Below are 21,284 nucleotides of genomic sequence, written 5' to 3' on the forward strand. Positions count from 1 at the left end.
TATACACAGCTTTTCTCTTTTTCTAAAGGAAACAGGAAACAGGAACATGAAAACACTCATAAACCACAAAATATTTGCCAACCACATTTCTTTCTAGAATTAGAGGAAGAAGAGTTGTAGGTGTTGCTCACAGATTTTAGCCAAGTGACCTTCGAGATCAGAATCGAACAGAACTGTTCAAGTAGCTGAAAGATGCAGAACCTCATCTTTGCAGAACTACTACCTCCTGTGAGCCTCTAATTTCTCTAAAGAAGGCCCTGAGCTTTCCAAACATTGCTGCAGCAATATGATAATAAAGCTACTGGGGAAGGTCTTTTCCAGAGACAATATGGACATCCATATCTGACATGGCAGGATTACATACAATAAAATTTAATTGGGGGCTGAAGACTCAATCAAGCATCGCATGACCAATCCCCCCAAAAAGTACTCCTATGACATTTTACATAAATAATCTGGTAATGCTTATACACTGGTTTTCTTCCTTCCCACAAATCATCTCAATTTTTAAGCTTTGAACTTGCTAAAACTTGCATATATAAAGTATGCCTGTGCACAGGTACTTCTACTGGTTCAAAAGGATGTGAAAATAAACTTGGTTGCATCTTACCCTAATATCTTATAACACTGATTTCTTTTTAATGAGTCTAAAATTTGTTATTTAAAAAGTGAAGGGTCTTATCATGTGTTCAGCAAAATCTTCTCTCTGACTTTATTTCTAACTAGATGGATGAGCAAAATTTTTTAAAATATAATTAGGTTCCAGAGGAAGAATTCTTCACAGTCACCTTGCACTTTCTACCTATCAGTAATTGCGGTACTCAGTAGGTAGATGCCTTACCTTATCTTACCTATTCAGGAAGAGCTGATTGGCATTCAAGACCATCAAGAAAAACACTGCAGCTATTGTAAGTGCATTCCCTTATCCTATGTGCCACACCTAAAAAATGTTCACAAAATGTCCACAAATGTTCACAAAATGTCCTTTGAGTTCATTTAATCCGTGACTTTGAGCTCCATCTGCTACAATGCTCACTTAGGACAGGAGAGGTGATGTGTTGTGTGGAGCTACTGGGCACCACAGCCAGATCAGGTCAGGTCACTGCTGCACTTGCACTGCTTCTCGTAAGGCTCGGGGGTTGGGTGGTACCTGTTATAGTAATTCCTGTAACATACATCTCAAATCATGGCTTACAAAAATTTAAAGGTATTTCCATTACAAACTCTGCCCCTAGTTCTTTTGGGCTAGGTTATAGGATTTAACATTGCAACGAACTCCTCCCCTTGTTCCCAGCAACTACTACTTAACAGTAGTAGTTATCTTACTTACTTAGTATAAGCTGATTGGCAGTCAAGACCATAGAAAAAACACTTCAGTTATTGTGAGAGCAATTTCAAGCTCCTACTTCTGGACATCACGGCCAAATAAAACAGAAAACATTACTGTACTTGATATGCCATAGTGTGTGAACAGGGTGTGGGCTCTGGCTCTCAAGCACACTGCAAGTTGTGTGAATCGGTGTATCCATTGTAATCACAGCAAAAAGCAATTTTCCAGCACTTTTCATTTAAACAAAAATTCCTCTGAGAAAGCGGTTTTGGGGGTGGGGCAGAAAATCTCCCAAGAATTACTGAGATGAAAGGATCAACCAGGAAGCTTCTGCCACAGGAGAAAGAAGGTAGGGCTAATGGGGAGGGCAGTGGGCAGCCTTTGGGGCTGGGGCAGCATCTGAGACACAGGCTCACTGCAGTTAAGCCTCAACATTAGCTAGGCTAGTCCTTCTTTCAGCTTAAAGCTGTGCCCTTGCCCTTGTTTACCCTCAGCAGCGGTAACCCCTCCTTTTGAAAGCAAAGGAACAGTTTCAGATACCAGAGGATTTGGAGCAGAGGATCTGGATATTTTAATGTTGTTCAGGCTTCAGTCATCATGAATATCACTTTACAGCTCAGCGCATAAACAGTCCATTTCTGAAGAATGAGAAAATGAATATAATGTAACTACACGGTAGGCCTTCTGGCCCAAATCTCTTCCTAGTGAAACTCCAGGGGCTTCAGTGGAGTTGTGATAAGAATGAACTTAGCTGTCTAGCTGTACTTTATAATACACTATTTCTGATTAAAAGAGAGATAACATGAAGTTAAAGATTTCTTTCTCTAAGTATTAAACCCAAATGACACTCAAACTTATTCATGTAACCAAGTGCATTTTTTGTAAACCATAAAACTTTTTATAGATGGAAAAAAATGGGCAACAAAAAGCATTAACAAAAATAGGACTATTCATTTTATAAATACGAACGTAAGGAATTATGGTATTGTTGAAATGACGTATTAAATCAAGACTATACACCAAAATACATGCTTCTTTTTTTCTCATAGGCCTTATCTTCAACAGAAAAGAGAGTGATGGGGACATGGGTTGTGGGAGGCAGACATGGCCCGGCCACCCCTCAGAGCAGATCACTTCTGCTTGAGAAGTCCAGTTTCATGAGCACTTTTCTAAAAGGAGCTTTGACTGTCCCGCTTATTAGGAAGTTTAGAAATAACAAGTTTCACATTTCAAAGTTCAGTCATTTTTGTATTTCACCCAGAAATAAACATGTGAGAAATTTGTACCCTGTGAAACATGTGCGTTTCAGGCACTGGTAGGATACAGCTGTCTCAGTCCTTGTTTACTTGGTTTCTCCTCTACTTCATGCTCAGTGTAAGGATTTTAGAGTTATTAAACTTTTTCCCAGTTGCCCAGAGATACCATCCCTTTACTTCAAACTGAGTAGCTGCATATACAACTGTGTGACAACTGCTCTCCCCGCTTTCTGTGCTTACCTTTTTGGTTTCAGCAGGAGCTCTCTTTTGCCTGTCAGCAGGTATGTCTTCCAGAGGGAATTCCCAATATAAAACAGTCACTGTCGCCCAGACTCGGTGTCAATCCACCTGTATTTCCAGCAATGAAACAGTTTCAGCTTAGTGAGGTGTCCCCTTTCCCTGAACATAATGTAACTACATTGTTACATCACCTGCTTGACGTGTCTTCCTTGGCCAGTTGCACAACAGGAACAGACTCGTGCACTATGCTGTGACCAGGTAAGCAGTATCTTAGAGTTTGCAAGGAAGATGAGGGTTAATGTTTAAACTCAGAATGAGGTGCAGAAAAATCCCCATTTAATCATGCAGGGATTATGAGCTCAACTCTTATTGTTTAGGTGCTGCATAAATCTTCACTACTGACTGAGGTCCTGAAAGTGCCCAAGAGGATGGTGCTCATCCACTTGCAGAAGTTTTATACTTAGAAATTCACATTCGTGAATTCATAGCATTATCTATAACCTGAGAAAAAGAGGATCAAAGGACTTCCAGGTGCTCGCTTAAGGCACAACTTCAATGAAATGTAGGAGTCTTAGGATAAAAATGATAGCTGCCAATAGGCATACACCCAGAGAAGAAGGGAGTTTGGTGATTTGCTCCTAATAACAGCTTGATACTATCCAACAGAGAGAGAATCATGGCAGTGAGGACAAAAGCAAAGGCAGTCACTTCCCAGATGACTGACCGACTCGATTCTGGCCTACTGGAAAGGTTTTTAATGTTTTTAAACTACTTTTTCAAGTCACTGAGATAATGTAGTTAAATCTGAGAAAGAATTTTTACTGTGATGTGATCTCTACTATCTATACAGGTGATTATAACAAATCTATGCATAAGCATTAACTTTGAGGAAGGGATTTCAGATTTATACTTTAGATGCATCTTCAGCATCACCAGCAGAGACATTTCCTCCTCTTCCTTTCAAAGCACTCAACAGAAAGACTCAGAATTGCACTATTAGTTCAGTTTGAAGATGGTCCAAAAGAGCAATTGTAGAACTAAATACTTTTTAAAATAGAAATACTCCTTCTCTTTCTGTTTCTTCGAAGTATCATGAAAGGGACAGGAACACGAACAAATCTAGTATTTTTTCAGACTAGTAAAAAAACCCAAAAAACAACACGCAACATCTTGCATACATCACTACTTAAAACATGGAAATGAGGGCAACAGAATGAGTTTTCAGCAGATTCAAATACATCCATTTACAAAAAAATAAACCCCTTTCCTGGAGCTGTGGTGTATTTGCTAGTGAGGTCTTTGCACTGAGCTATACACAGGTGTAGCAAGCTACAGTCACTGTTTTCTCACTGCTAATTAAGGTGTTATTAGTTTATTAATTTTCTAAATTCTGTTGAAGCAAACCATTAGAGGTTGATTTAATCCACAGTTTGCCTCACTATAATGCATTACAAGCACATCAGCTTGAGTTTTATACTACAGCCAGACTTTTGCTGTGTTCCTGCTAGGTAGCGGAGTCCCACTGCAAGTGGGAGGATTTGGCACTTTAAAAAATATAGAAAAATAAAAATAGGACCTAAAGCTTTTAGAGCTTCTTTGTAGGATTTCATTTTTACTTAGCATACATGTTGTATGGATTTTTAAAACAGAAATGTCAGTTCAAAGCATAGATTCATAGAAGATTCAGAGAAAAAAAGAGAAAAACCATATATTTATTACTCTGCTTCTACTGCAGGTCTGAAGGCCTCTCAGAGGGTGTCAGATTCAAATGCACCTGATTTAATGCATACACTGATCTCTCTCTGGCCTTGCTGACCCTTATATACATGATATCACCTTTTTCAAGCACAGATGAGCAATGCCTTTGGCATCATTGCCACCAACATATTTCAGCTGATTTCCAAGCTGTTCATAAATGTTACTAATGCTCAAAAAGAAAATGGACTCCAGGAATGAATGATGTCTATCAGTTGGTCTGGGGAGTGGAAAACAGAAGACCTTTGAGGATGTAGCTGGACTCTGTAGTGGTTTTGGCATGAGGTCTATGAGTGTCCAAGATGCATAACCCCCTGGAGATAGGAAGGTGGGGCACCTGCTGGATGAAGGGAAAATATATCACACCATGTCTGGGAAGGGTAGTAACTCTTTCAATCCATCGCTATTCTGGTGGATGGGTGTATCTCTTGGACTGGATGGAATGAACAGCATAAGATATAGTGAGGGTGAAGGCCACTAGTGAAGCCTAATCTAATACTCCACAGAAAACTCGAAACAAATCATGAGAATAAACAGCTTTTCTGTCTCTTTTTTAGCTATTTCACTAATCCAGTTGGCTCTAGGAGAAGCCTGGCCCTGATACCCAGGAGCAGCAGCACATGGACAGATGCATTGCTCACTCCCTCCACATTTGGGGGTGAACTTCTCCATCCCTCACACAGGGTCAAATCAGCCAGCAGGATCCCAGCCCAGTCTGCAGCTGGCCAAGCTCATTAGGTCTTTAGTTGCCAGGAAGGCAGTTGTGACCAGCTGTAAGGCTGATACCCAGTGCAGAGCCTGCCAAAGGTCAGCAGTAATCAGCTGGCCAGCTGCAGGTCCTCCAGGGACTCCAAGGTCCAGCTGAGAGGAGTAAGGAGAAGTGATGAGTGAGTCGAGGGCTCTGCAGAGGAAGAGAAAGGAGAAGGAGAAGGAGAAGGAGAAGGAGAAGGAGAAGGAGAAGGAGAAGGAGAAGGAGAAGGAGAAGGAGAAGGAGAGAGTGAGGGAGGAAGGGAGGAGGAGGTGCCTGCTGTGGTTAAGTCTAACTATTCCTGACAAGAAGGCTGAGATGCAAAGATGATGATGCTGAATTTCCACTGAAATGTAGCTGTGAATTTGAAGTGTTCCTGGGCATATTCAGACAATCAGTATGACTTAAGACCCTTTCATCCTCCAAAAACTAATTACTAAAAGTTTATCATTTTAAGCCTTACCACAGGAGAAAAAAAGACGTTGATCTTTTCCTACAGGCAAAATGAGTGTTTTTCTGTACAAGCAACTCAAGAAATTTGAACATAAAGCAAGTAGGACTGTTATCTTGATGATGTATTAAAGGGTCTTTTCCAGGTTTCTATGTTAGTTTTGTAATGTACAGTGGGCCTTCTGATCTGAATTTAAAACATGTATTTCTCTAACGGTCTCTGCTTTTTTAAAGGTTTATTAAGAAAGATAAAAGACATTAAAAACTGCACACACGCACACACAAAAGAAGCTCAGCTGCCTCCCTCAGTCATTAACCAAAAAAAGTATGATTTTCAGAAGTAAAATTAAAATACAACATTAATTATGGGGTTTTTTTTAAATTGTAGAGAATTATACCCTTCCTTGCAGAGACAGATAGACAGAAAACTTGCAGGTCCTGTATTAAATTCACTATTCTGACACTCATGAGGCATCCTTGTCTGCCTGCCTGTGAGGCCACTGCACGCTATCTCAGAGCCTGAAGCACTCAGCCACATAGTAAGAGTTAGGATAGGTGAGCTCAGATTTTCTAGACCATCATCTTCTTATGTATTTCTGGGCACCACCTTCCTTAAATGAACATGTTTCATACAGAATACAAATCTTTTTTTTCAGTTTCACATCCTATTATTATTATTAAATATGCAAAATCTGACCACAACAGTGTATCTTCCAAGACCACAGCCTTTTATACCTTGTTCTTCCCAATCCACAGACTAAAGGCAGTTTCATGGTGCTCACTTCCATTCCTTATGAGGATTACAGCACATTTTGGCTCATGGGAGCTTTTTTCATAGATGTCCTATAATTAAGATTTTGTTTCCTCGATGTGTATAACAAAATCCACAGATAGTAAACTAGCCTAGTAGGACTTAGGAAGCTATGGACAAACATCCCACAGACGGAATACTTCTCCTCACACTCTGAAAAACTGCTTCTCAGAAGTATTGACCTTTTTGCAACTCTTAAAATGTCTGCCAGCCAAAGAGAGGTGTACATTACCAACATGTGATTTGCTAGTGTTACTCTGCATACTTCGCCCAAGATCACTTGCCAAGGTCAGCACAGTGCAGATTGAAATGTTGAAAGTTCTCCAAGTTAGCTTACTTTAAAATACCATTTAAAATCATCTGCACTGTATTAGGTCTTTGGGAATAATCCATATCCTTGGGATAGTATTTTGGTTAGGAGGAGCGAACACTGCAGCAATGTGTGAGAAATCATCAAATAAAACTAGTGATGTTCACAATCTTGCATAAAGATTCCTATGAACAGATGGCTCAGGAAGTGATCCCCTGTAACCAAGACAGACTGTTTGTGTTAAGGCACGTGCATACTCCTGAAGCATCTGTAATGACAAGAGTGTGTGAACACCTTTTTTGTACCTCTGCACAGCCTCAACCCAGGGTTTTCAAACCACTTTTTCTACTCTGTGATTACCTGGGACATACCTATACACCCAGAAAGCCCATTCTGTAAAGGCTCCTCCTGAAATACTCTGCTGAAAAAAAACATTTACCTCAAGGTCACACGGCAAGGGCAGAAAGTGATTTTGAGGGAAGCTGTGCACAAGGGGCAGGCTGGCCTTGCCCTATGTCAGATGCACATCTGCTACCACCCAGCTGCAGGCTCAGGCAGGCAGGTAGGTGCCACTTCACTTTCTCTGTGGCCCTTTGTGGGGCACACGGTCCCTCAATGTGCTGTGGGGATGGAGCCATCCCTAAGTTAGGCTTCTTTCATCCTCAGTTCAGAGATGCTGCCAAAGAGCAGTCAGGTGGTAACTTTTGGTGACATGACTAAGCTGGGCTGAGTTCAAGTGAAAGATTTATCAGAGGTGAAATGCCACTTCCAGGCCCCTTGGCCACTGACTGCTAGCAACATAAACACAACCGGCAAATACATTCTTATGCCACTCTAGTAAGGCGTATATCCCTTCCCACTCAGAGTATTAATCATATGAGACATTTCTAGATGCACTGAAGGAGCCTGACTCTTCATCTCATCTCTGTCTTTTTACTTTTTACCTTTTTTTTTTTTTTTTTTTTTTTTTTTTTTTTTTTTGTGGGAGAGCCAGCTAGACAAGTTGAATTACAACTAAAGGAGTACAAAGAGCTGGAAATTTTTTATGGTAGAAAGACTTAGATTGAATGCCTGGAAGGAGATACTTTTTAAGTCTGAAACAGATGAAGATTTAACCTGGTTATTTCTAGACCCAATGTAGAGTAATGAATTTTTATCCTGACTGGTAAGACCAAAGTCATTAGGAGCAAATAAATGTATATTGCTTTCTGAATATTGTGAAATACACCTCATGGCCTGAAAAAGATATATGTGGTTTGTTCTTACTAATTTTACTATACTTGTCTCTGCCAGAGAGTAAAATTCCCCGTCAGAGGATCAGAGCTATATCATACAGTTGTTTTGAGAAGAGAGTCACCACGCAATTTTAGGGCCAAATCCTGGAATACACAGTCAGTCTTCATACCCAGTCAAAGAAACAAGAGCTTTACTGGTGCGGAGAAAGGAAGAAGGGGAGGGAAGGATAGAAAAATAGGACTATAAAATACCACTTTTACTGAAAATAAATATGACTATGAAATATCACTTTTACAGAAAATAAAGGTAACTGTGCCCATAACAGGATCTCTGATGGGAAAATTTAATCCTCCACATTTTTGTTTCTCCATGAGCAGTCTCAGAACGATATGCACTGGTGAAGTGAGAAACAAGTTCCTAGGCCCCAGCCCGGCAAGACGCTCGATCTCCCGGCTCGGGACCGCCGTGATGAGGCGGGGGCAACCTAGGCTGGGTGACGGCTGAACAGGAGTGCAGGCGGGAGCCCCGCAACCGGGTCTCGCTGCCCTCCCCCATCCCAGGGAATGCAGTTAAAGAACCAGTCAGTCAGACAGCTCTCTCACAGCACGTTTTTATTTGCAGCGGGGTTTCCAGGGTAGTGCGTGTGTCCCGAGCCCCGGGGTCTGCCTGCCTCAGGGATATCCCGGGCTGGGGCCCGGAAGGACGCTTTGCCTTCAGCCCCAGAGAGAGACGGCGGCCCAAGGGACACCGGGGCTGCCCCTCTCGCCCGAGAAGCATTTGCAGGAGGCGGCTGGGAGCGGGGGCGACTCCGGCGGGCGGGCAGTAGCCCCAGCTGCGGCAGCAGGCGCGGGGTGCCGGCCCTTCTGGCCCCTCATAGCGCCTGGTAGGTCCGTCGGGGCGGCGGCGTCCCGGGCGTCCCCGGCCCCGAGTCGATGCTGGCGCTGGGCGAGAGGGAGTCGGCGTCGCGGAGGGGCAGCCCTGGTTCCTCCCCCGGGGAGAGACGGTCCACGATGCTGGAGAGGCAGTCCAAGCTGGACAGGGAGCTGCTCTGATCGGCGGCGTACGCTGCACCGAGGGGGGCGGGGGGGGAAAGGGGTACGGGGGCAAGGCAGCGCGTTACCGCAGGATCCCGCGCTGCCTTCCCCAAAATGCCACGGGGAGCGCGGGGGCCGCGGCTCGGGTCGGGTCGGGTCGGGTCGAGTCCAGCTTACCGTGGGCCATCTCGGAGCAGTAGACCGCGTCGAAGCTGCTGCCTCTCGCCGACCAGACGGGGCTGCCGCAGTCGACCTGCAAGACAGCGAGGGGCGAGTGCCGGCCCAGCCGCCCCCGCCCAGGGGCCAGCGGGACGCTCCCCGCGAAGGGAAAGCGCCTTGAAGACCGACGGGGTGGGAGCCCCGGCGCCCGCGGGGCAGCGAGGCAGCAGCGCCCCGGCCACGCTGCTGCAGCTGGGCAGCGCCTTCCCCGCCTCCCCCCGCCCCATACCGAACCCCTCTGCGGCACCGCGCTAAGAGAGGAGGAGAGGAGACGCCTAGACCCCGGGGCTGGGGCGCCTGAAGGGTGCCCTCGGGCAGCGCTACTGCCCCCCCCAAGCATCCCCAGACAGCCCACGTGCGTGCTCAACGGTAAATCTGGGAAGGGGCCTGTTAAAAAGAAAACCACCCCCCTTTTCCTGATGTCCGGATGCATTCGACCCATCCCACACCCATGGGACCGGTCCCACGACGCTAGGGCGAGAGGGACCTGTCCGCGGGCCTTCCTGGGGTCTCCACAGCCCTGCCTCCCTCTTACCATCCCATCGGAGCAGCTGGAAGTGGGGCTGGTCGGTTCGGAGCAGCTCTGTCCCGGCAGGTGATAGTAGTTTTCTACCTGTTCCCTCAAGAGCTCCTGGAGGCTCTCGATGTATCTGATGGCGTTTCTCAGGATCTCTACTTTGGGGAGTCTCTGGTTGGGGTTGGCAGTGGTGCATCTCTTCAGGGTCTCAAAAGCCTGGTTCACTTTCTTCAGCCTCCTCCTCTCCCTCATGGTGGCCGCCTTCCGTCGGTCCATTGTGGTGGATTTTCTTTTGCAGGCTTTGCAAGCCCACATGAGGCAGTGACCGGCCTGGTGGTGGCCAGTGGGAGCTCGGACATGCTCCTCTTCCTCGGAGCAGGCGGGCTCGGGGCGTTCGTGGGCGCCGAAGGGGGTCAGGTCCCTGGGCTCAAAATCCTCGGGGAACTCGGCCTCCGGGGAGGAGAGGCAGGAGCTGTCGTAGAAGAGCTCCGACGGTGAGAACTTGCAGCTGTCCATCATCTCCATCCCTGCTGCGAAGGCGTCAGTGCGGGACGGCAGCCACTGGCTCTCGGCGAGGCGCTCCGCAGCGCGGTGGGGCAATTTGCTCCGTAATTAGCGACCCAAGACCGAGTGTCTTTCGGGTGATGCAGGGGGCCCTTATATATACATGGAAAGGGAGGCTGGTCTGCAGCGGCCAGTCTTTATTAGCATATCCCACCACAGCCTCTGCCGGTGGCTGTCTGGACAAGCCCCCTCCAGTCCCCAGGAGACAATTTGCTCCGCACCGCTCCTTTGGAGAGCCGAGAGCTGGGCATTTTTCTAATGAACGACCTCCCCAGAACTGGTTGCGACATCTCCGAAGTTTCAACCAATTCTGGGAATTTTCAGTTTTGGTATGGAAAGATAGAGGGGGGCAGTGGACGCGCACAAACCACCGACATTTCCAACAGAGTCCTTCCTCGTCCCGTTGTTCCCATCTCCCATCACACGCTGCCTCGGGGAATTAACGCTGAGCATCCCCATAGCATCTACAGTGTCTACTTGCATATCTTTATTTCCCACAGTCCGTGGTCCAGGTCTGTGGTCCAGGTCCTGAAACAATCTACCCTTCTTTTTAGATCTAAGATGTGTTCATTTATATCGAGGACAGCGTTGTCCTGTAGTTAAAGTTGTGTCACCAGCTGATTAAATTTACAAATTGGGGGACAAAAAGGCACAGCTACTTATGGCCGGGAGAGACGAGGAGGGGGGAAACCCAGATTTTAGTGCTGTCGGATCGGGCCACGGGGAAAGGTATTCACAAAAGAAAAGTGTATGTGTTTGCTCCGAAACAAATCCCCTTCCCATTCTTTCTCCTACTCGTGTGACCTGGTGCTGCTAGAGACACGACAGTCAAGCAGTGCCTTAGGCTTGCTAATTTTCTGCTTTCAGGCAAACTTGTACCGTTACAGATGCGTCCCAGCTGCCAGTGCAACAAACCCCTCCTGGAAGTGTAAAATTTCTAACCCCGCAATCCCTAAGTAACTTTACACAAGCCGGGGACAAAAGCTTTGCAGATCCCCAGCCGCAGCAGTAGCCGAGCAGAGCGGTGCAAGGGTCATTAGAGTGGTAATGAAGCCATTTAACAGGCATTTGCTAACGCGCAGGAATCCTTTGGTTTCATCCAGGTGGCTTTTGTAGCTGAGGAAAATATTACGAGAAGGCAAAGGAAACCTTCCCTACCTGGGAATAAAATTATATGACCTGGGTTAACTCAAACGGAGAGCAAGTGAACCAGCAGCGGTTCAAACACTACGGAGTCTGTCCGTGTGCCCAGGAAAAAGGTGTCTTCAGTTAGCCTCCCTTCAGGAAGAGGTAATGCGGTGGCATGGCGAGCCGGTTATCTCAAGGAGCCGCTGATCAAGTGAGCAAGGCAGGTAGGGAGTATCTTCTGAGAGAGGTGCCCTGTAGCAGCGCACATCGCTGGAAAGCGATCCTCACGGGAGAGGCAGCCAGCAGCCAGCAGCTCGGCCGGGGCTGAGGCTGGAGGGACCCCATCTGCTCCTTTTTTCCCCCCCCCACCCCCCCCCCCCCCGAATCCCCAAAGGCGGATTTCCACTCTAAGGCTAAAACTTTTCCTAAAAAACAACCATGCACACACCCTTCTTCCTTCGAGCAGACGCGTGATTATCTAAAGTCTGTGGAAGGCTACATCTGCACTACTTTGGTTTATTTGGGGCCATAAATAGGGGGAGCCCCCTTTGAAATGAATACTGTAGGAAAAGCAGAGAGTTGATAAAGGAGTAAAGTTACAGAAAGGGGAAAACTCAGAATTTCAGGCTTCTGTCGCTCTGAGATGCAGGTTGCTGTTTTGTTGGGCCGCATCTGAAACAGGGCAGTTGTTTACTGTTTTGCTGAGACAGTGTCCGTCAGAAGGGGTTCTGCTCGGCAGTAACTTGAACTCTTTACTGGGATGTGGCGAGCACACACAGAGATATAGACAGACACATATATGCAATTTGATTTACCACGTTTGCGCTGGGTAAAACAGACCTGTTTACATATTCATGTTTCATGCACAAAAAACCCTTGATCTTTAAAGTGCCGATTGCAGTTCCGATCACCTTTCTTGGTTGGTGCATGCTTGGTTTCTCTCCAAGCATGCACTGTGGATCTCCCGGTGCCCAACGCCAACCCCCCTCAGCCCCGCTCTCCTGGCATGCAGAGCTTTAGCTCGTAGATTTGACTCTTAGCTCAGCGGGGGCTGTTAAAAACCGTGCCTTTCCCAAAAAGTCTTTGAGGAGCCAGAAAAATTTCTTTCCTTTTTCCTTGAATGTTTTTGGGGAAAGGGAAGAAAGCATGGAAGAGTCTGTCATTCAGGAAGAAAAAAAAGTCTGTAAATAGTATTCTTTAAGGAGTCCCCGGCTCCTCTGGTAAAGTGATCTCGAAACAAACTTGCAAAAATGCAGTAGGCGAGTGGAACTAAAGCAAGGGGAGAGAAAACACGAACTACAAGGCTGGCTAATGAGGTTTCTGGGGAAGGGTGAGGTGGGGGGGCGGGGGAGGATACTGCTGCATTTCAGAAGGCTCAAGTCCGGAAAGCGGGAAGCAGCCTGAGAATCAGACACTGTCTGCTCCTGCGGACGGGTAGAGAGAAAACGGTGAATGTGTCAGGCTCTCTTTAAATGATGCTCCTCATCCCAGCCGCACCCCCCCCCCCCCCCCCCCCAGCTCATCAGCAATCGCCGTGCCGCACCTACTTCTGGAGGGATTCCATCCCATGTAGGCACCGTTTGCAGACGGTGCCATGTTTTTCCAAGCCCCACACCTTTCTGTTTAAGAAAATAAAATCCCACCGAAACCAGAAATCACCAGGCTGAGGGGGTGAGAGGTGTTTGGGGTCCACCCGAGCGCCCCCCCAACCCCAGCCCTTCGAAGCGCCTTGCGCGCTGCCCCGCCGGCCTCCGGCCTCGCCGGAGCGCACAGCCGGGCCCCGGTGCAGCGCGGCGAGAGCGTCACTCAGGGATGAAACTTAATGCTGCCAAGCCGCTCCATTCCCGTTGTCGGTGGTTGCCGGCACCGGCGGTGAGGGCTACCCCGCGCTGCCCTGGCAGCAAAACTGTTTCCCAGTCGGGTTGGTGGGGCCGAGCGCTTCCAGCCGTGTGAGAAACGTTTGGTTCCCCCCAGCGCTGAGAACCGTGCACACCTAAGTAAACACATTAGTACCTGCCAGAGGGATTTGTATAGAGGACAGCTGAAGAAGGCATTGGCCTCTGTTGGCTCCCTGGGACTCCCAGGAGAGATCAAAGTGACACGAGGGATATTTTAGCAGCCTTGAGACTGGGAAAAGTTGCTAGTTCCTGCTATAGGACGGACGTCCCAGCGAGCACATGGTTCAATTATTCAACCTCTTCTCTCCCCTGCCCCCCACACCCATTCCTAGCTCAAAACAGCAGCGATCCACGCAGGAATTTTTCCCCAGGAAATAGCTGCTGTGTCGCCGCCTGCCTCCCTTGACTTCGAGCTCAGAGAATAAGCTGAGCACGGTACTGGCTGTCCGTCTCCCTCCCTGGATTGTAGGCTATTTTACCAAGGAAAATAAAGATTAAAAAAAAAAAAATTAGAAAAAAAGGGCTTTAAAAACTCGGTCGCGTCACTTCAGAGGAAAGCAGTGACAACGCGGCGGCACTGCAGACGAACACCCCATCTTCTCCCCCCTCGCCTTCCCCCCATCGCTCCCCGGCCCCGCAGGCATCTCGAGCGGGCGGCGGAGCGTTGCCACGCCGGGCCAGGCACCCCTCCGCTCCTGAGGGAGCGAGCAGGTGGTTCCCGGGGGAGCGGAGCAGGTAGAGGCGAAGAGGCCTGTGTTGAGTATGGGCTTTCGAGCCCGCCTTAAATGAACTGCATCGGGGAGGAGGCAGGGACAGGTCCACTTGCATTCCCTTAAAAACTTTGGTGACTTTGTCCGTGGCCGCTCCGGAAAAAGACTTGATTAAATCACAAATCTCTTGTCTTTACCCAGTTATTACCCTTTGATTTTGTGATTCCAGCGCCCTATTTGCTTTGGCTGGGGACTTGAGTAAAGATTATCGTTATTAATATCTAACACAAACATCTTAATTGCAAACACACTGACGACCTTCACTGGGAAGCCCGGCATGTCAGCCGCAGCCGTGGAGGTCACGGAGAGTCTCTCTGGGAGATATTTTCTTTATTTAATGAAAAAGACTCTTCTTTAGGCAAACTTACTCTAAACAATCGCTCAAGTTACCATGCTGCTGGAGAAGACGCTGTAGTGGGGGTCCTACCGGGCAGAACTGGTTGTTCGTAGAAGTCAGTGCTGAGTTGAGGGTTAATCTGACATTCGGCTGCCCAGATGTCGGTGCGACACTCTGGCTTTGGGGAGTGGCTCAGCACCGCTCCTACCCTGCTGCGGGCAGCGGGTCCCGCGGGTCTCGGATCAGCGTGTGAACTGTGTGTAGCTCTTCCCGCGCACCTGGAGGGATCAAAACAAATTAGGAAGGAAGGTGACGAGCTGCTAGCCCGATCTGAAATACTCTGTGGCTGGTCAAGTGCCTTCGCTACAGAAGCGAGATGAACCACCTCCCCTCTCTCGCCAGGTCGCGGAGACGGCACGCAGGGGGCCTCGCTCCCCGACGCGCCGCTTTCTGAAGAGTTCGAGAGTTCCCCGCGTCAAAGGGGTTTAATTTGAAAAGAGAAAAAGGGTGAAACCGTCGCATCACTGTGCCCACCACAATGTCCCGCCGCAATTATTCTTTACAACGGAGCATCTTATTATAGAGCAATTAAGAGCTAGCACTTGACTGGTTTAAAAGTCAGACTAGCCACGGTGGCACAGAAAAGGCGGTAGGAGAAGGCACGGTGATGGGAGAGCTGGCTCTCAGGGAAGGCTCTGCCCAGAGCTTCCACTTCAGACGGGTGTACCCGTGCCCGAGCCGGCCGGGAAGGGGGAGACTTTTCCGAAAAGCTACTGTGACCTTTCAAAAAACAAGAACAAAAAATAAATCAATGGCTAAAGTTGACGAGGAGAGTGCCGCTAGGTGAAGTTGAAGTGTCGTCCCTTTGCTTGCCCAGGCTCTCCGGCGAGCCCTGCGTCTGTGCGCTTACGGCAGAATGTGCTGTTCCCTGGTGGCCACCTCTTCCCGGGGGTATAATCTGTTACAAACCGTAACGCTCTGACTGTGAGCAGCTCGGCTCCACCATCCTCAGGCTGTGTTTTTTCACATCACTGACTGAAAGGCTTCATATGTTGTTACCCTCCCACCTCCAAACCTTTTCGGCCCTTTAACTCTTTCCTTGCCGGGGGACCCCATTCCCTTCTCCCTCAGGCACAAGGAAGTCAAGGGGAGTTACTTTTCCTGGGAAGAAACCACAGCTATCCCCAGACCCCAAGAGAGCGGACTCCTGTCACAGCCTATCGCTGCCCCGTTAGGGCAGCAGGACCATCATTTTTGCCGCAGACAAGGCCTGCATTCAAATCCTCGGTGCCGAAAGGAAGAGGTGGGACGCGCTGAGCCTCTCCCAGCTCAAGGACCGGGGGGGGAGGTGGAGGGGAGGGGGTGTCTTTTCGCGTGTCCCGTTTCTAAGCTCACCCTCCACGTGCAGAGCAAGGCCGAAGAAGTGTCCCTGCCTGGCAAGGTACTCGAGCGGCCCTGTTGGACATTTTAGGGGAGCAGTATCACTTTCCAGGGGGACGTGCGTTGCGCAAGCACCGCAAGAAATCGGGCCGCGGAGCGCTGCGGGAGCCGGAGAGGCGGCGGGCCTGCCCGTGCTTCCCTGGGAGCCCACGGGGAGGGTTAGGCGGGTAATTCACATCGCGGGAGCGGCCCTAAATAAGGAGAGACGGTCCTTCGAGGAGTAAACGAAGGAAAAATCTATGCCGAGTCCTGCTTCCAGTCACACGGGTCGTGCTTCGGCTATACAAGTCTGACTCATCTGGGCTTCATCTCGCTGAAGTCGATGGCAGGTTTTAACTCCAGTATCGGGTTATTATGAAATTACGAGGAGGGGAGGAAAACACTGTAACACAAAGAGCTTTATTTTACAATCCAAGAAATCCATCTGTTCTTATATACAATATCACATTCCACCATTTAAATATATATGTTATGTTTACAAAAGAAAAGACAGTACTGAAATTATTTACAGGAACGAAACGAGGCGGGAACTCTTTAAATATGACTCACACGAAATGCAACCAACAGCTTCACTCAGACAGGAATGAACTTCCCGGTGAGTCTTGGACAAAGAGGATCACCGGTACACAGGTAAATATCTTAAATTAGAAAAAAAAAAAAAAAAAAAAAAAAGAAAGAAAAAAGAGGGGTGGTCTATGCAACACAATTTAAAGAAAACAAAACTCGTGGGGAAAAAAGAAGAACACAAAAGAGGGAAAGTCTATCTGGCTCGAGTCAGTGAGAGCCATTTTTTGGGGGGTAGGTGTACCTTGAATCAACCTTAACAAGGCCCCTGCTTGGGTTTTCCACTGTGTTAATTTGCTTCGTTACTTGTTTAGAGGAAAGAGGATAGGGGCTCCATCTCGTTAAACATACTACCACAGAACCGGGTTTATTTCTCCACCGCTTCCTCCGCACTGGGCGGTTTGGGCTCGTCGGAAGAAATACTGTCCACTATCGAAGAGAGGCAGCGAAGGCTGCTGGAGGCCGACGACTCGACAACGGAGACTCCTGCTCAACGAGAGAAAAGGGATTAAAGCGCAAACCGTTCCTCCTCCCGGGCCTGCGGCACGGGGGCTCCAGGATGCCGGAGAGCCCGGGCAAAGGAGGGAAGGGTGAGAGACGGACCGCCGGGGCCTCAGCCGTCGGGGCGAGAGAAGGGCGCTCGGCCCCGGGGGCGGCGGGCGAGCAAGGCCGGCGGAGCGGGGTCCGGCCCCGGGACGAGTTACCTTCTTTGGGGCTGATTCCTAGGGCTCGGGAATGGTCAGAAACGGTTTGCCAGTCGGAGCTGCAGGTGCTCAGGAAGTCCGAACTGGCGATCTGCGGCACACAGGCGGGGGCGGGAACGGGGAGACACGGGGAGAGGACGAGTTGTTAGTGAGGTGACCCGCGGCTCCCCGGGCCGGGCCGAGCCTGGCCGGCTGACTTCCGGAGGCCCGAGGACTCGCAGGTTCCCCGAGGAGGAGGAGGAGGGAGGGACCAAGAGGCAGTGCTTACATTTCCCTGCTTGGGGCTGAAGCTGAAGGGGTCCCCCGCGATCTCCTGCATTTTCTCCTGCTGATCCAGCCTGTGCAAGAGGTCCTGCAGCCTCTCGATGTAGCTGATGGCGCTCCTGAGTATCTCTACCTTGGGCAGCCTCTGGTTGGGGTTCGCCACAGTCCTCCTTTTCAGAGCCTCGAAGGCTTCGTTGATCTTCTTCAACCTCCTCCTCTCCCGGAGGGTGGCTGCTTTCCGTCTGTCCGTGGGGGCCGACTTTCTCTTGCAAGTTTTACAAGCCCAGATCAAACACTGGCCGGGGAAGTGAGGGGGTTGTAGTCCCGGGGGTGCCAGCACATGCTCCTCTCCGCTGCTGTCACTGCCGGCCTCTGGCTGCATTTGGTCCTGACATGGGGACAAGGTGCCATCGCTGCCTGGGTACAGCGGGGATCCCTCAGCCATCTCCAGCTGCTGCAGGGCTCCATTCTCCCCGTCCAAGTAGAAGAAATAGGAGCCAGTTTCAAAAAGGTCCATCATGCTGTCCCCCGGCTTCTCTGCCTGCTTGAGTTGGGTGGCAGGCTCAAAAACACCCCGAGGAACAACCCAGATGGAATTTAATTAGTGCAATGACATAAGTCCCCTGTGCTTTATATAGGAGCTGCTGAAATCCTATCCAGCTTTTAGCTGTCGCGGTGTATCACCCTCCAAAACTGATTCCAGCCAGTCTTGCGGGCGCTGTCCTGAGAACATCTCCTGTTTAGAAGGGGGAGGGGGGACACTAGGGGAGGGGGGCAAGTTTAGGAAAAAAAAAGGCGAAAACAAGCAAAAAAACACCCTCAAACCCCACATCCCAACTTCCCACCCGCTCCCTAAATGTCGTGGGTTCGGGGCGCAGGGAAAGGACGCGAAGTGGGGATCGGGAGCGGCGTCCCGGCGCGGCCCCGCTGCCGAGCCCGCGGGGGCACCGCTGGAGGACAAAGGCGCGGGGCTGCGCAGGGAACCCTCCCCCAGCCCACCCCTCACACCCTCCTACTCCCTGCCCCAGTGCTAAGTATAGATGTATAAGGAGACATTTCAAAGGCAGCCATCACTTTCCAAATAGATAGGTTAATATTTTCAGAAGAAACCCCTGCTATTTCCCCCGCCGCCCCCCACCTTCCCCTTGAAGCATGCCATTCCTGTGACCCAAGCCACCAGGGCCAGCCCAAGGTTAGGAGCCAAACTCGCTGTCCCTCCACACGTATAGGGAGGATTGCCAAGGCAGAGCCTTGCTGCGATGATGAGGCACCCACAGATATTGCACCTCGGCTTAGCCTTTCAGTCTGAACTTTCCCACGTTGCCCATGAGGTGACAGGAGTGATTCCAGGTGACTGGGTTACAGTGTGATGGGGCCCTCCGGACACTCCTTGTCCTTGACAGTGTTTAGGGCAGGCAAAGCCCAGGCATACGGTGTAACTGAAGTTTGATCCCTTGGGCCTGACAGAGTGTACAGAGCTTCCTGGTCACTGAGACAGAAATGGAGCTTCTGATCGCTCTCTGTTAGTGTATGCTGTAATGTCACATCATGTCTGGGCCTATCTTACTTGAAGAAAGAGCAGGAACAGGAAAATGGCTTGTTTGCCTCTTTCACTGGACTGCCTTGTGTTTGTTAAATCCCATGTAATTTCTTTATACCTGTGTAAATATACATATATGTGTATATGCATAAGTGTCCATATCTATACACAGACACATATTTATGTATGTTAATGTGGATACGTAAATATATTTCTATGTTTGTACATATCTGTGTATACACACACATACACTTTTTCATAGAAAGTCACAATAAGACATGAAGAGTGGATGAAGCATTTGGAATGCTCTCATAGCTCTCAAATGTAGCACTTAACTTCATTCTTTCTGAAGGGAAGTGTGACGTACTTGTTAATTTCTCCAAAGCTACAATGAAATTAATTGACTTGACCGTTTCTGCAAAACTGCAAACCAATTTCTTGGCGTACAAAAATCTTAACGACTAAGAGTAGTTGCGGTTTTGTTTTGACTACATCTGTGTTGTTGGAATGGATCTCATTTCTGCTTTAATGAGGCAGAACAATATACAGTTTTGGATGAGACAAAGAAATTCAGATGGTTGTCAGTGAAACTGATTTTGATACTATTCTACCACTGAGAGTTTTTTCCCTCTTCAAATTAGAAAAAGGGCAGTCCTGACCATCAGACAGTTTCTCAGTTTCCATGCTCTGCAACTTGCTTTCTGTTTGACCTTTGACCAGTCACGTAATTTCCCTGTGATTTAATTTTCTACCTTTAAAAATGGATATCATGTTGACCTTTACCCATCCCTTGTGTCTCTCATTTAATTTGCTAGCTATCCAGGGAGAAGCTACCCCTTGGTGTTACATGCTTTGGAGTCCCACAGGGATGTTTCTCCCATACCATTAGTAATGGTAGAGAAAAGGAAAAACAAAAGAAAAGGAAAGAAAAAAAAGGAAAAAAAACAAAGTGTGAAGATTATTTCGATATTTTAATGTTTTGTTTTTTCACTACTACCCTGGGAATGTTTGGAAGAAGACAGAGACAAAATCAGTCTACTGATAAGGTGCACAAATGAAAACTTAGTTTAAGGGAGAAGGATAATTACCAAACTGTTGTTGTCCTTTCAAGAGTTTTAAGTGTATTTAGTGAGCTGGGAAACTGGAAGCTTAGGATCCAGATACTCCTGCTGCTGTCAACAGATTTTTTATTTTTTTTTGACAGGAAACAAAATAAATTCTTTCTTTCCAGCACTTTTAGTGATAGAGTAAACAGATTTGGTTCCTTGCAGGGACATGTACACAGCATAATTAGCCCTTTATTGAGCAAAACTCCTATCAAGTCTAAACAAATTTTAAATTGAATTAAGTAGACCAGTTTCCTCATGATATAAGTAACTTGAATTTTGCTGTAGCCATCACACTTCATCTCCCGTTCCAGCTCCTTGGTGAATATAACACAACTAGCAAACAGCCCTAGCATATATGAGCAAAATGTTCTCAGAACAAAAACCAGATCAAGTAGAAGATTCAAAAGTTGGTACTGGCCTTTTTTCTCATGGTGTCTTGCATTCCAGATCATGTTAGATATAAGCCCAAACACATAAGAGGAAGTAAGTGCATGTGAATAAGAAGAACTGGACATAGAATTGGAAGGAGGATCACTGCTGAACTCTGCTTGATAGAACCTCACAGAAAAACTCACTCTCACTCTGAAGCCAGTTCTTTATTTAATTGTTAGTGCTTCCAACAGAATACTGTAGTACTCTACTGAAAATGTACTTTCAGCATATTTACACAAGTAAAACATGTGATGTACTTTATTTGGTCTACAAGGTCTATTATCCTTACCAATTAAGTATTTCAGAAAGTCGGTGAGTTGTAAATTCAGTAAGTGGTCAGGATGACTCAAATCCAAGAAAAATGCACTGTATTTTAAGCCACAGCTGATCTCCAGATCCCCTAAATTCACTTTTTCACATATATTTTTCTGGATAACTGTGGTTGAATATTAATCTTGGAACTGCCTATGTCACTCTTAACACCTTGAGGTTTAAGCAGAAATTTAGTCCAAAACTTTAGAGAAATATTTTGTCATCTAGGACCCACTTAGCACTGCATGCCACTCCAAATACCTCCTTTTTCTCCTTCACTCTTCTCAAGATTCTTCCAGCCACAAACACTGTGCAT

The 21,284-nt window shown here is 47.9% G+C and overlaps 2 protein-coding genes and 1 long non-coding RNA gene across 3 annotated transcripts; all 3 read right to left on the reverse strand.

Moving 5' to 3' along the window:
• Positions 1-1,877: 1,877 nt before the first annotated feature.
• Positions 1,878-2,949, reverse strand: LOC120324344. Its single transcript, XR_005565590.1, has 2 exons — positions 2,827-2,949; positions 1,878-1,968 (listed from the first exon to the last, which is right to left on the reverse strand). It is a non-coding gene; the product is annotated as an uncharacterized LOC120324344 (long non-coding RNA).
• Positions 2,950-8,762: 5,813 nt separating this feature from the next.
• On the reverse strand, positions 8,763-10,431 carry MYF5 (myogenic factor 5). Its single transcript, XM_027747838.2, has 3 exons — positions 9,925-10,431; positions 9,348-9,423; positions 8,763-9,201 (listed from the first exon to the last, which is right to left on the reverse strand). Exons 1-3 carry the CDS (start codon positions 10,429-10,431, stop codon positions 9,008-9,010), a joined length of 777 nt encoding a protein of 258 aa, XP_027603639.1. The 3' UTR covers positions 8,763-9,007.
• Positions 10,432-16,972: 6,541 nt separating this feature from the next.
• MYF6 (myogenic factor 6) lies at positions 16,973-18,159 on the reverse strand. The gene is made up of 3 exons (XM_027747839.2): positions 17,580-18,159; positions 17,312-17,402; positions 16,973-17,093 (listed from the first exon to the last, which is right to left on the reverse strand). Exons 1-3 carry the CDS (start codon positions 18,093-18,095, stop codon positions 16,975-16,977), a joined length of 726 nt encoding a protein of 241 aa, XP_027603640.1. The 5' UTR covers positions 18,096-18,159; the 3' UTR covers positions 16,973-16,974.
• Positions 18,160-21,284: the final 3,125 nt, after the last annotated feature.

Source organism: Pipra filicauda, unplaced genomic scaffold (genome assembly GCF_003945595.2).
Source record: "Pipra filicauda isolate LSUMZ 115617 unplaced genomic scaffold, ASM394559v2 scaffold4_size7858003_pilon, whole genome shotgun sequence".
Lineage (NCBI taxonomy): Eukaryota > Metazoa > Chordata > Aves > Passeriformes > Pipridae > Pipra > Pipra filicauda.

Bases quoted from the DNA above. Each gene is read 5' to 3' on its own strand.
- MYF6 (XM_027747839.2), bottom strand. From the start codon at position 18,095: ATGATGGACCTTTTTGAAACTGGCTCCTATTTCTTCTACTTGGACGGG. The intron at 17,403-17,579 runs GTAAGCACTGCC...TGTGTGCCGCAG, and splicing joins TCAGCCCCAAGCAGGGAAAT to ATCGCCAGTTCGGACTTCCT. The intron at 17,094-17,311 runs GTAACTCGTCCC...CTCGTTGAGCAG, and splicing joins AGGAATCAGCCCCAAAGAAG to GAGTCTCCGTTGTCGAGTCG.
- MYF5 (XM_027747838.2), bottom strand. From the start codon at position 10,431: ATGGAGATGATGGACAGCTGCAAGTTCTCACCGTCGGAGCTCTTCTAC. The intron at 9,424-9,924 runs GTAAGAGGGAGG...GCTGTCTTGCAG, and splicing joins CCAGCTGCTCCGATGGGATG to GTCGACTGCGGCAGCCCCGT. The intron at 9,202-9,347 runs GTAAGCTGGACT...CCCTCGGTGCAG, and splicing joins CTGCTCCGAGATGGCCCACG to CGTACGCCGCCGATCAGAGC.